Here is a 14,809-nt window from a genome sequence, read left to right as displayed (position 1 = left end):
ATCCACAGCTGTAATAATTAGGTATAATTTGACAACAGGGATAATTCACCTAACTCATGATCAACGTATACATGCCCTTAAGTTACCAAAAGCTTCCCTAGGTGTCGTTTGGATTAGTCCATAATTTACAAAATGAGTATTTAACTATTTATCGATGGCACTTTTAACCTAGCATTGTAAAATGTAATTAATATTTTGCTCCTTCCTCTTTTGGTCAACCTCATCATTTACGTTAACTTTGACATTTTTTTTTCCGTGTTTTTTTTTTTTTTTTGACCACGAGGTATCTTGGGGAGGGCCCTAACTGTGGGAGGCACCTTTAAGCCCGTACCACAACTCAGACTAGAAGTTCTCGCTCGAACCGAGAGGCACAGGTTCTCTCAACAAGGGCGACTTCCCTGCGACTCGAACTGGAGAGCAAACCCAGTCAAACCACTTAAAGGGACTCCATTGTCAGTGGAGCCAACACTTTGTTGGTTTTTTTTCCTTGTTTCTAATGAACAGTAATTTCAGTTTAACCAACATAGCATTACAACATCAAAAGCACATTTAGTAGGTCGAATTAGATAGAATTAAATAAGATAAGAGCGCAATTAATAATATTTTATTTTTATTTTTTGGTACAATATAAAAATTGAATTGGATATATTTATTGATTCTTAGTTGGTAAAAAAACGACGACTAAAATTGTTAGTTGATCAATAAACAAAATATGTTATTAGAATCCGTAATAGCCTGAGTGATAAGTGGTAACCCATTTCCTAATCAGGACCTTAAGGTCAAGAATTGGGTCAAGCCTTGCAAACATAAGAACTCCTACTCCTCCCTCAAGAATGAATTCTATGCTCATATCAGCTTTTTTTTTTAATATTAAATCATCTAGTATTTAAAGATCACATTGGTCCTGACTAATTTAAATTTAAGTAGGGTAGGACCACTAGGGCAGTAAAACTCTTCCAACAAATATTTAACGCAGCTGCATTCTTAAATCTCGAACTAAAAATTTTAATTAAGATGAAACAGTCTCATGTCAGTTGATCTATACACTTGTTGGTCATACCAACTTTCTTTAAATCATTTAATACTGCGTTTACTTTTTGGATTGGAGTGAGAATTCTGAGGAGTGGGAATCCTTGGATTAGGAGTGTGGAGTGGGAGTGGGAGTAGGGTGTTTACTTAGGCTAAATGAAAGTATAATTGTCAATCAGAATCCCAATTATTTGTTTACTTTGTCTTAGATTGGGAGTAAATTATTTTAAATTACAATTTTATCCTTATGTACAGAATTATAATTTGTAATTAAAAAATTAATAAAAAATATATTTAGAAAATAAAATAAATATTTTATTATATTTATAAATTAATAATAATTACTAATATTCTTAATTATGTAAATCATAATTTTTTATTAATTTTAATTTAAATTATGTGAATAAAAATTATTAATAATAGCAATACAAATGAAATATTATTATTGATAATATAGTTCAAAATTAATATTTTTTTAGAATAAAATATTTATTATTATTAATTAAATAATTAATTAATATTTATTAAAATTAATGTTTAATATTATTAATTTAAATATAATATTTATTTATTTTATTAAATTTAATAAAATAAATATGATATTATTATTATTTTTAATAAATATGATATTATTTATTTTATTAAATATTATTTATTTATTTTAATTTTAATTATAAAGATAAAATGGGAAGAGGGGAGAGTGGATTCCCACTTCCACCTCCCCCCATGGGAGTGGGAATCTCACTCCCCACTTCAAAATTGAGTGAGACCCACGGATTTCCACTCTCACTCCCCTCTTTTTTAAGGTAAGTAAACACTGGAGTGGGAAAAATTCACACTCCACACTCATACTCCCGCAAGTAAACACTACCTAAGTGTATATTGGATTCGTTTTTCGGGTGTAGTTCAGCTAGACGTAGAAATGTGCCTATAGTCACTTGAATTTAAGTCAAAATAAAGGACAATGATTAGTATTTAATGTTAAGATTTTTCATCTGCCTAATTCTTTAGAAAAGGAAAAAAAAACAGCAGCTCACAAAAAGAAAACTTATAGGGAAAAGAATAAATATTAGTTTTAGTAGGGGTTCTACATGATATGAAATGAAAATAATTATGCATGTAATTAAGTAATTAAGATCCCGTTTAATATTATGGGCGGACAAAAATTACCAAAATAAAATATTTGATAAATATATGTAACTCAAACTTAAAAATTATATTAATTTTACCTCACACTTAAACTTTTAAAATTAAAATCGTTATTATTTTAATCAAAATTATTACCGTCATGCTTTTTCAATACTAACAAATTTGATTTTAACATTTTTTTTTAATAACTACGGCCGTCCGTATCAAACAGAAATTAAAGAACACCCGGATTACAGAATACGTATGCTGATATAAATAAACAAAATAAAAAATACTCTTAATTAAAATAACAATAAACTAAAAGAAAAGAACCTCGTAAACCGAGAATCAAAAGTGGGAAGGATGAGTGTTGAGAACGGCAAAACTCAATCAGTCATCAGCCTTTCTTTCATCACACTCTGTTTGCCTGTTCTACTAGCTCACGTGCGTCATCACATCCCCTTCTCACATAATAACACAATTTTAACTCCAATTAATTGATTAAAATAATTAAATAAGCCCCCAAAATCATATATATATATATATATATATAAAAGAGAAAAGGACAAAAGCCCCCAAAACCTGTCAGAAATATCAGCAGCACAGTTCTAGTTCAATTATTACCGGATATAGCCGGTGCTTTTACCCGGTCGCTCGAAACCCTATGCTCTATCTCTCATCACTCATCTCCAGCGCCCAACTGAAACCAAGAGTTTGTGTAAAGTAACAAGTGTGAGTGATAGGAGTGAAGAAACCAAGATTTTGGTTTGTTTATTCATTTATATATGTAATTGTATTGTGTTGTGTGTACGCAGTATGCGAGTGAGTGTGACTGATAGAAGTAAAGTAACAAGTGTTGTTGTGTTGTGCTGTGTTATGAAGATGCGTGGTTCACTTCATTCATCACGTATCTCTGCCATATTTTCAGTTCAGCCTCTGAAATAAGATCATCATAACCACATCTCTTTCACTGTTCCCTTTCTTTCGCCATCTCTAAGTATTATCTATCTATTTTCTTTTCTTTAATAACCCACTCTGTCTTTCGTTCTTCCCTTCCTTTTCCTTTTTTTTTTCTCTCTCTCTCTATGTCTCTTTAGAAGAAGTAAGTGGTGTGTTAAAGATTTGATCAGGGTTTGTTATGGCAGAGGGTTTTGAGCCCTACCATGTCCCACAACAAAGCAGAAGAGATAAGCTACGAATTGTGGCTCAAAACCATCCATCTGTAGTTTGTGTTGAATCGTCCTCATCAGCCCCCGCACCTGCAGCTGGGTTACTCCCTTTGTATGATGCTTCCTCACTTCTTTCTTCATCAGATTTGTTAACTGCCCACGAGTTTCAGCATCAGCAACAACAAGATAATAAAGCAACGAACCCAGTTTGTGTTGTTAAAGAAGAAGGTGTCAATTTGATGGGTTTTGTTGGTGGTGCTTCAACTTCATCACATCATAATCATCATCCTTATTTGGATCCACACTCAACTTTGCATAATTTAAACCCTAGCTCCATTCTTGATATTAACAATAACAACAACCCCTTTCTTTTTACTGCTCCACATAATCTTCAAAACCAGCTCAGAGACTTTGATCAATCCTATAATGGTGGTGAAGGCAGTAGTGAAGTTGTTTTGTTTAAACCAGAACCGTTAGCTTTATCTCTATCTTCTCATCACACTACTCAGAACAACAGTCTCCCTCTGGAGCTTAATCTTCAAAGATATGGCTCTGCTATTTATGGAGACCATAGAGTTACAAGCACTGGATATGTAGTTCCAAGCAGCAGCACTGTTGCTGCCGGAGCATCAGGCTCGACCTCGAATGAGGTCTCGAGAAGCACTTCATCACTTCCCTTTGGGCCATTTACGGGATATGCTTCGATTTTGAAGGGATCAAGATTCTTGAAACCTGCTCAGCAGTTGCTTGAAGAGTTTTGTGATGTGGGTCAGGGAGTTTTTGCTGAGAAAAATTATACTGTTGATTCTTCTTTGATGGACCCTCCATTGGTGAATTTGAACGCCAGTGGAATTGTTGTTGATGATGGAGACGGGAGTGACAATCGAAGAAAGAAGTCAAGGCTAATTTCAATGCTTGATGAGGTTTGCTTGCTTAAGTCCTCTACTTTGATTTTCACTGTTCATTGTCTCTCCTGTCCCCTCTCATTGCATTTTTAGCTTGTTTGATATTTTTCTTTGTTGATTATTGTTTGCTTTGTTGATTGGTCCGTGCTTAATTTTGTCACTGTAGAAGCTATAATTTTTCATAACTTGTCCTAATATTAAAAAAATAATAAATGATTATTTAATGTGTTAGGCCAGTACTTGATTCTTGAACCAGCATGCAATCGGCTGTGATGCATGGTTGCAATAAAGCATGTCAATTTTTGGTGATTTGTTTAAGAGATTGTCTAATTTATGGCTTCCTCTACCATAATTAATCTATCTGAATTAGATTCTTATGTGGCTGGGGAGTAAATGCCATCCTCGATTACAAAATCATCTTTTTGTAAAAGGTGATATAGTAGGGAATATATGCACAACTATTAGTGTTATAAAGTGTCTGACAGCCATAGAAAGAGCTCTATTAGGTGATAATGTCGCCAAGTTTGGAGCCTAATGTGCATAAAGTGATTGAAGGAATCCATTTGAAAAGATTTATACTAGAAAAAAGCTTGTGGAAAGCATAATTGGTATTCCTAACCTAAAGAAGAAGAAATGAGTACATGACAAGGTGTCTGGCCTTTTTGTTGGATAGTCCTTAGTTAAATTCAATTTTTCTAATTGCTAACTTGTTAAATTATCTAGTTTGAGATGTGAATCTGGCCTCTCAAAAGGTATTTGAAAAAGGGTTATACATGTGAAGTTTCCTTGTGTGACTTATTTTTTCTTTAATCTTTTTTCATTTCCCTTCTTGATTGTTGAAATTGATCGTCCCTCCATACCTTTAGATCCATCATCCATTTAAGAAAAGATTGTGCATTGAATGATTGACCATGCTCAGTTTTGACTGAGATATCTTTGAAGAGGTTGAATTGATTCATTTGGCTATTTTTGATAATATTGATATTTTATTTAAGTATTATAGCTTTTGAGAAGTTGACAAGACTGCAATTTATCTTCCTTTCTCAAATGCTTTGCAATTATGTTACACATTATTGCTATATCCTGAAGTGGGAAAGTGGAGTCATGGGATTTTATTGGCCACAAATATAGTTTCTCTTATGACTAGAGGGAGTCAGATGGGGGAACAACAGCAGTTACGAGTCTTGCCTAAGGTTGAATGATTTGACACAACATAAGCAGTACCTTGGGACTGGAACAAGTTGAAAAAGATAAAGGAAATCAGAACCTCCAAGTGCTATTTTATTGCATGTGAAATGTATAATTATGTATACACATCATACAAATGGGTTGAAATTGACAATGTTTGATAATGTACCATAGTGTGTTATTTAACTCATATATAATATTTGAGCAGTCTTAATTGGTTGTTTCCTAATAACTCATTAATGTTGTTTTGGCTTTGCTCCTTAAAGCACTGGCTTCTTCTGATATGATTATAATTGAGAACTTGTTGCTTAGTTCAATACATGTAGATTACGCATCATTTTGTAGATGAGTTCCTTACAATTTTAATGAGATTGTATCTGGTTTGGCCAACTTAATGGTTGTCATCTTCCTAGATGCATGGTAATGAAACCCTAAGTCTTGAAGAAACTAATTAGTTAACTGAGCGCAGGATCAAAACGTGAGAGTAAGATGCAAGCCCAAAAAATTTTTCAGTTGTTAAATAATCACAGCACTCATTTTACTCCATCGTATTCAGAACTTGGGCTACCGATTATCTCCCTTTAGGAATTGGTGTCACTTTGCTTTAATTTTATATCTGTTGTTATAAAAAGAAATTAAAAAAAGGAGTGTTCATCTTCAAGTATAATAACAATGTTTGGTTTGGGGTATATATGATATTTTAAGTTAGAACATTTACATGCACTAAGGAATGCCATTTGGTTTGTCTTGGAATATCATAAAGTTGCAAGTGTATCTTTGGTCGCCTCAGTGATCAAAGTCATATCAAAATCCTAAATGCTGCCTGTACTCCCGTAGCATGTATAAAATAGTTAGTACCACTGTCCTTGAAATCAGTAAGGCATTATAACTTGAAAATCTAATGCAATTCAAGTACCATCTTTCTCTACAACTAGATTCTTCAAACGAAATACTTGAATATGGAATGATTAAGAAGGTCTGGTGTGAATTCATATTGTTATTTTCCCTCATTAATCCATGATGAGTGAATCGCAGAACTGACCACCGCCACCCACAGTGCCACTCTTAGTATGATGATAATGATATATTGAGTAGATGAATGAGGTCAATGATTTTGATCTTCATTTTGATTGCTTTCCTTTCTTTCATTACAATGCTTAGGGGCCTCGGGGGTGAAAAATAAAGTAATCTTGAAATTTTATGCTTGTCCTTTCCTTATTAATAGAGAATTTAACTTTGTTCAGTCCCTATTCTTGTGAGCATGTGAATCTACTAAATTTCTTTCTTTTGCTCATTTTGCTGGATGTGTGTATCAATGCTGCAATCTGCTTGTGGACTGATTTTTGCATCGTGTAACTTAATTGCTTTATCCTCCTGTACACGGATGTTTGCATTGTGTAACTTAATTCCAACTGAATGGGATTTCTGTCCTGTATAATTTTGTATGATTCTTACCACGTTTAGCTGCTTTAGGTATACAGGAGGTACAAGCAATACTATCAGCAGATGCAAGCAGCGGTGGCATCTTTTGAGTATGTTGCTGGGCTTGGCAATGCAGCTCCATTTGCAAACCTGGCTTTGAAAGCCATGTCCAAACATTTCAGGTCCTTGAAAAATGCAATTACAGACCAGCTTCAGTTCACAAATAAAGCTCAAATTCAAGCAAACCGTGGGAAAGATGAAGCTTCAACATTTGGAAGCACTGATAGAGGTCCTTATGGCCATAGACCTGTCCTTAATTCTGGATTCATTGAGCGCCAAAGCCAACCTGTTTGGCGACCCCAAAGGGGGCTTCCTGAGCGTGCCGTCACTGTTCTCAGGGCTTGGCTGTTTGAACACTTCCTACATCCGTAAGTATTTCAATAACACTGGTCCTCTTATATTGTGTTGCTAGGAAATGTTGCGTGTAACTTGTTATGCTTTTTCTAAATGGAATAGAAAGGCATAATTCTTCCTTGTTTGACTCACGTGTGGGTGTGGCTGTTGTTTGACCTTACAGTTATCCTACTGATACAGAAAAGCTAATGTTAGCAAAACAAACTGGTCTATCACGGAGCCAGGTGTGTCATTTTTGTCATTTAACTATGATTGCAATTTCCTCATTTATAAAATGAACATGAGGTTTCATGTTCCTATGAATACTAGGGCAGCACTAATCAGTGTCTGATGATATATCATTTGTGAAACAGGTTTCTAATTGGTTTATCAATGCTAGAGTAAGGCTTTGGAAGCCAATGGTAGAAGAGATACACATGCTAGAAACACGGCAAGGTCAAAAAGCTACCCAAAGAGAGGAACAAAGTGCCAACCGATCAAGTGATCATCTACCTTCATCAAATTCACTTCCATCAGAAAACCCATCAACCTCCACCCAAAGGGTGCAAGAGACCCCATCCAAACGCTCCAGAGATGAGTTCCCTGATATACCTGTCGGCAACGAGGAACCACCAAACTTGTCTTACAACAGCTTATCAAACCATCCACATGTTGGTGTTGGTGTGAGCATGGCTGGTGGAAATAGTGGTGTTTCCTTAACACTAGGTCTTTATCAGAATAATGGAATTGGCTTGTCAGAGCCTTATCCTATAAGTGCAGCTCAACGATTTGGCCTTGTCCATGAGACAAGCAGTGAGGGATTTGTTTTGAGTGGTTATGAAGCCCAAAGTCGGATTTTTGGTCGGGATGTTATCGGCGGGCAGCTGTTACATGATTTTGTTGGCTGATTTTATCTTTGGATTACAAGGTGTCTGGGCATTATAATGTTGGATATATGTCCAAAGCTGTTTCGTGTTGATGTGCTTTATGGGGACAACCAAAATCAAGGCCGAAAATAGAGTGGTCGAAATGATTGCTCCAAGGATATAAGAAGGTTAAGTTCAGTGTATATGATCCCTTGATAGGTGCCTATGACATAAAATGATTGGTGTAAAAATTTTCTGTAAATTTATAATTTATTTGGTTAAGAATTGGTACATGTTGAGGCCAAACAGATCAAGGTTAGTGTGGCCTTAGAATGTAGTTTTCAATTTGAATCAAAGCCTTGGAATGAAAGTTTTTGCTATAGAGTTGCGGATAGTGAGAGTAACCTGATGAACGAATGAGTCAAAAATTGCAAATCCTTTCTCCGAAAATTCTCGGTGAGTTGTGTTACTTCTTGGGGGCTCCGTCTTGGATTTTTTTTTTCTTTTTTTAATTCTATTAATGCCGGGCAGCCGCCAGGTTATGTTCAAGAATGTGACATTAAATGGGATTAGGCAACATTTTTTGCGACTAATTATCCTAGGTCGTGCCTTGATGAAGTGTAATTGATTCTAATAAAAGGCAAAACAAGAAACTTAGCAGTGTTAGTACGCTTTTGTAGTATGTGGTTTTTGGGTAACGATCCACAAAATTTAATACTATCTAAATCTACTAGAATTATAGATAGAGACATTTGTAGTACAGTCCATGAGTTTGCCAAAACTTGGTCTATCTAATGAGAATTTTGGAATACATTGGAGATATCATGTTAGATATATAACAAGCAAATTATATTATGACATATGTGTATTTATTTTAAAAAATTACGTTACAAGTGAGGATTATATGAAATTCAAGTACACATGTTATACATGAACATAAAACTTGGAACCTTGCTCCCATTAGTATTGGGGTAGATATATATTATTATTATTCTAAGAGTGTTAGAAATTTTATTATAGTATTTCAAAATATACAATAATTGTTTAACCATTAATGTTGAATTATGAGATGAGAGTTACAAAAAATTGAAATTGTTACGTATTCATTTCCACCGTTTTGAAAGTTACAATATCAATATAGTGACATTTATATCAAATTTGTTGATGATTTAATGGTGGTGGTTATGATTTGAGCTATATAAAACAAGCTTAATAAGCTTGATAGTGGTGGCAGTAGAGATGAATAAAAAGATAAGAAAACACTCTCACTATATATTACTGAGATATATTGTTATGCAGTTGTTCAAGAGTTTTGTATACAGGAATACACTCGTCCAAAACCAACCAGGTAATTGCATTCTGGAGGATAGGCCACCGAGTGACTCATTTTTACACCAAGAAAATGTCTTTGTGGGGTGGTATTTTTCCTGAAGGACAGTTCCATTTAGCATGCTTTGACTTTATCAAATTGAGAGAGACTTCATCTCAAAAATTTTCCAACAAAGAGAATGAATTTCATGAGACTCGAATTCATACCCTCAACATATGTTGATCTCGAGGGCATGAGCACTATTGGGCTACAAACTCAATTGGATGATGCGTTAGTTTGTTAAATTGATTATTGTTTGAATTGTCATGAAGGCAAAAGGTTGGTGAACAGTTCTTGTATTATTTTGGTACATTTTTTTTTTCTCAACTTATTATATATTCTTATGAGAAAAGCAGCCATATATTTTCTGCAGCATCGGAAAAAGTTCATGAAGCAGGGACTAGTGATTTGTATGAATTCATTAGTACTAAATGAGTATATATAATATTCCATTTAGGAGATACTGGGACTGGGAGTGTGGTTAACACGAGCAGGCTCGTGAATTTGTGAAGAGACCAATCTCAAAAGAAGTGTTTCTTTTTTTCCTTCTGGGCTCCTTTACTTCTTCAGCTTTTTGCAGTGGGAATCAGAACTAAGTTTTGTTGCATTAAAATAACTGCATGGATGGCTGTGTGTCTCTACTTTGTTTATTCTTAGGATCATATTCTTTTTAACATTGATTCTTCATCAATACATAGGATGAGTGAGAGTGTTGAAGGGGAAAGAGCAAATGCTTTGCAGATTTAAAAGTGTTACTTTAGCTCTGAAAGTTGCTGTCTTGCAGATACCCATTTAGCCATAACCGAAAGGGAATGATATCCTTTTCAGAGTAAATTCTCAAAATCTAAAAACTCAGTGGGTTGTTCCAAACGGATATTGGGCTGCTGAGAGTGAATAATCTTAAAAGAACTTGGGCACGGAACTACAAATTCCTTCCAAATCCTTCTTGAGGATTTGGGCCGCTATGATCCATGGAGTGATGATAATATACATTTTAATTTCACAGCCCCATTATTCTTTATTTGAACGGAGAAATTACATTAAAAAAAAGAAAAGAAATGTAATGTCGGGTAACACTGTTATTATTACCTTATTATAATATGTATCAGGCTCCGTTTGGTACAGCTTACTAAATAAAGCTTATAATAGTAGAGCCTATACCAATAGAGCTTTTGGACAAAAGTCATTGGGTGTTTGGTTGTCAATAAAAAAAAAACTTTTGAACAATTAAATTGTGTGATATTTTTTATATTATATATTTGTTAGAAAAGCTCTCTAACCTCTACTTCCAAAAGCTCAAATTTTGGGCTTTTACTAGTAGAGGTAAATTAGCTTATTTAAACTAAAAAAACTCTACTAAAAAAATAACCAAACACCATAAAAAAATTAAAAAAGTACTTATGAGATTAAATAAGCACTTATACCTCTTAAATAAGTCATACCAAACAGGCACTTAATGTTTTTAAAATATAAGATATATGATTCGAATCCTGCTTATATGATCTGGGGAATGAAATATCGTTAAGCTATAATTAATTAACAAAACTGAAAGATTTTCGTCGGAAAGATGCTAAAATTGATTGTTTTCCGGATAGGAGGCTGAGCTTGGCAGAGTGAGAGAAAAGAGAGAAGTAAGATTGAAGAGGCTTTTCTTGTAAAAGTCTTCATTCTCTATATTTTCTAGTTTTAGACGAATTGGAATTCCATCAGTATGTATGAAGATTGAAGATGGTTATTTCCTATGGTGAGTAATTTACTCTAGATCTAAATTTATAGTGTTTATGGTTGTATTTACTATTTTTGTATGTAATGGTGAAGATTTCTTTTGTATATTCATGTATCAGTTGGAAAGACTAAATCTAAAGAGAGGAGTGCTAGCGACAGTCGCTAGCATCACTCACTATTAGAGTCGCTAGCCTTGTGTCAAACCACGTGTGCTTTTACGTGCTTTTTGTTTAAAAATAAATATATTAATTATAAAAGCCTTTCTTTTCCAATTTATTTCAAAATTGATATGGGTTTCCTTCGTCCATTTATGCACATTCTTTTTCAAAATACTGCGCGCACACAAACACATTCTCAAAATATGAATAAAACACAATTTTCTCTCAAATCAAGAGAGAGAGAGAGAGAGAGTACTGTCACTTGTAAAATTTAATTCCAAATTTACATACCAAAATTGATTACTGATTTTTAATCTTAAGATTTTTTTAAAAACTAATTTCCATAACAAAAGACACAAATTGAAAAATTAATAAATGATTTTTTAATTCATCTTTCAGATTCAAAATTTCTCAGCAATATATAATTTATAAACTTATAAATCTCAACAAATTTATAAACTAGAATTTATTTGTAAAACTTTGAAAAAAAAAACACTGAGAGAATTTAGATATGAACGATGAAATTAAAAATTATTTATTAAGATTTTAATTTGTGGTTTTTTTTGTGGAAATCAATTCAAAAAATGAAAAAAATCTGAAGATTAAAAATCATTAATTAATTTTGGTATCTAACAAAATTAGAATTGTGAATTCAATTTTACAAGTGATAGTAGCCACTCTCTCTCTCTCTCTCTCTCTCTCTCTCTCTCTCTCTCTCTCTCTCTCTCTGAATTTTGACTTGAGAGAAAAGTGTGTTTTATTTGTATTATGATAGAGAGTGTGTGCCGTGTTTTAAGAGAGAATGTGCATAAATGAATGAAGGGAGCCCATGACAATTTTTAAATAAATTGGTAAGGAAAGGATCTTATGGTAATACATTTATTGCAAAACAAAAAATAAATAAAAGTACACGTGGCTTGATGCAAGGCTAGCGACTATACGATTGAGTGATGCTAGCGGCTATCCCTAGCACTCTTTATTTTAAGATGGAGAGTATAATAAAGAGTAATACCAGTTATCCCAAGATTCAAGTCTCAATTTAAATATCAATTGATGTGATATTTATTCATTAGATAATAATTCAGTAATTTTATAAGTTATTAAATCTATCATTTAATAAATGGGTAACATATGATATTGGAATTCAAGTTAAAATTTAAATATTGTGAACCCTAAAATTATTGAAATATAAATGGGAGTGGTATCCTTCATCAAGCATCTCTAGGGGACTACTTTTTTTCTTCTAAAAATATAATCATTTACTTAAAATAGATTCTCTACTAATATCATTTGTACTAGTTGTATGTCTTAGCCAAATGTGCTACTATATTGGAACTTGTCTTTGATTAAATGAAAATTTTAGTTTTATGGAAGAAAAAAAAAGATATGTTTAAAATGTTTGAAAAAAGAAAAAAGTTCATCTATACATTTGTCAATAAAAATTTTGTATCTAACAATAACTATTGATTCTTAATATAATATACATATTATTTTTTTTAAAGGTTAATTTTATACATATTAATTTTTAAAGGCTAATTTTAAATTACCTGAGAGGATAATCTTCAAAATAACTCTTTAACTATTGTAAATTTTAGTTTACTCTTATTTTTATTAAAAGATTAAAACAAATTTCATCAATCCATCTCGAATTTTCTTTTATCTTTTCAATAAAAATGAGAGTGAATTAAAATTTATCATAATTCAGAGAAGTGGCAGACCTACAGCTGGGCTACACCGGGCTGTAGCCCGGTCTAGTCCAGAAAAATTATTTAAACCCCTTATGTTTTGATTAATTTTATACAAGGACAGAGTTTTTATTTTGTTTTCATATATGTCCCTAATTCAGTTACCCTTATATTTTCATCAATTGCATACAATAATAGAGTTTTTATTTTGTTTTCAGATACATCCCTAATCCAATTATATTTTTTCCGTTTGAAATTAATGACTCTTTAAAAATGATTAAATTATATATTTATTGAATGGATTGAAAACATTAGGCGTCTAAAATTTTATTACCGCTTTAATATAATTTTAAAAATTTTAATTGAAAAAAGTATGTAAATATAATATAACATCGTCATTAATATTAAAAGTACTAAAAAAATATAGTGTAATAATTATTAACAATTTCATAAATTTTTTAAGTGAATATTGAGATTTTATTTATTAGTTACATTAACTAAGAGGATAAGTTAGAAAGTAAAATTTGAGTATTTTGAGAAGATTTTAAAGAAAGAATCATCAGCATCTAATTTTTTAAAGAGAGTTAGAGTGCTTGGTAAAGAAATAACGGCACGCGAATACCTTTTTGCTAGGTTAAGTTTAACTTATTATTAAAACTTTTGACTAATAATATTTTTATAATTTAAAAAGATGAATAGATTTATTGTTTAATTTATTTAAGCCTAGTAATTAAGTATTTTTCAAACATAAAAGTTCTACTTGTAATTTTTAATTGATTATAATTACATGTATTGATTTATTCTATCTTCTTAATTGATTTATTAATTCTTATATAATTACATATTTTTATAGGTCGTAAGGCCAGATTTCATAATTGAAAAATAATTTTTTTTTATATTTGAATTATCTTTTATTTTCTACTTTTTTTTGTAAATTTATTTTTGTTTATAATACATATTTATAGGTTTTTCGTGTCACCCTTATTTGATATACTTCTTTTTACTTATTAATGTTTGTGCTCACTTAAAAATATAAAATTTTTAGTTTAGCTTAGGGTAATATTAAGGGCTGGGTTCGCCCATGATTCAGAGAGTATTTTAAAAATGATCATTTGGTGAGAAAATAATCTGGAATTTATAATTAAAAAAAAAGAAAGAAAACAACTATAAACGTTGAATTCATCGTAATTATTATTTTTTTTTTTTTGGGGACGTAGTTAATTAGGTAGGCCGTAGACGAAATGGAGCAAGAAATTTCTCTCATGTCACATGCCATTGCCTGTCCAGTGTCTACAAATTGATTGACCCAAATTATAAATTTGGGTAAGTTTTAAAAACCTCCCCTGAGGTTTGGGCTTGTTGTAAGTAGATGACGAGAATTAATTTATTTGTAAAAAACTCCCTACCGTTAGTTAATTTTAACATTGACCGTTAGTTGACTGTGTAAAGACAATATTGCCCTTAACCATAGTTTGTAGACTAACATAACTAAAAAAAAACTAAAATTGTTGGCGCGAAAAGCACAAATCTTATTTTTTGACAATTTTATCCTTATCAATTCCAAAGATTTACAATATCATAGGTAAAGATTATGACTATTTCATTTTCAAGTTTTTAATTTTATCTTTCTTGTAGGAACTTTAAGGAAATATCAATAATTTAAAGAGGATTTTTCAAGTTTTTAATTTTATTTTTTTTGTAGGAATTTTAAAAAAATATCAATAATTTAAAGAGGGTAAAATAGCCAATAATTTTGGTTTTTTTTAGCTATT

At 32.0% G+C, this 14,809-nt stretch overlaps 1 protein-coding gene across 1 annotated transcript; it reads left to right on the top strand.

The window, feature by feature from the left end:
* The first annotated feature begins 2,860 nt into the window (after positions 1-2,860).
* Positions 2,861-8,494, top strand: LOC102618434 (BEL1-like homeodomain protein 9). The gene is made up of 4 exons (XM_006480835.4): positions 2,861-4,249; positions 6,893-7,269; positions 7,419-7,479; positions 7,609-8,494. Exons 1-4 carry the CDS (start codon positions 3,296-3,298, stop codon positions 8,140-8,142), a joined length of 1,926 nt encoding a protein of 641 aa, XP_006480898.1. The 5' UTR covers positions 2,861-3,295; the 3' UTR covers positions 8,143-8,494.
* The last annotated feature ends 6,315 nt before the right edge of the window (positions 8,495-14,809 follow it).

Source organism: Citrus sinensis, chromosome 6, assembly GCF_022201045.2.
Source record: "Citrus sinensis cultivar Valencia sweet orange chromosome 6, DVS_A1.0, whole genome shotgun sequence".
Classification (NCBI taxonomy): Eukaryota; Viridiplantae; Streptophyta; class Magnoliopsida; order Sapindales; family Rutaceae; genus Citrus; species Citrus sinensis.
The sequence above is the reverse complement of the archived record's forward strand: the minus strand, read 5'-3'. Positions and strand labels throughout refer to the sequence as shown.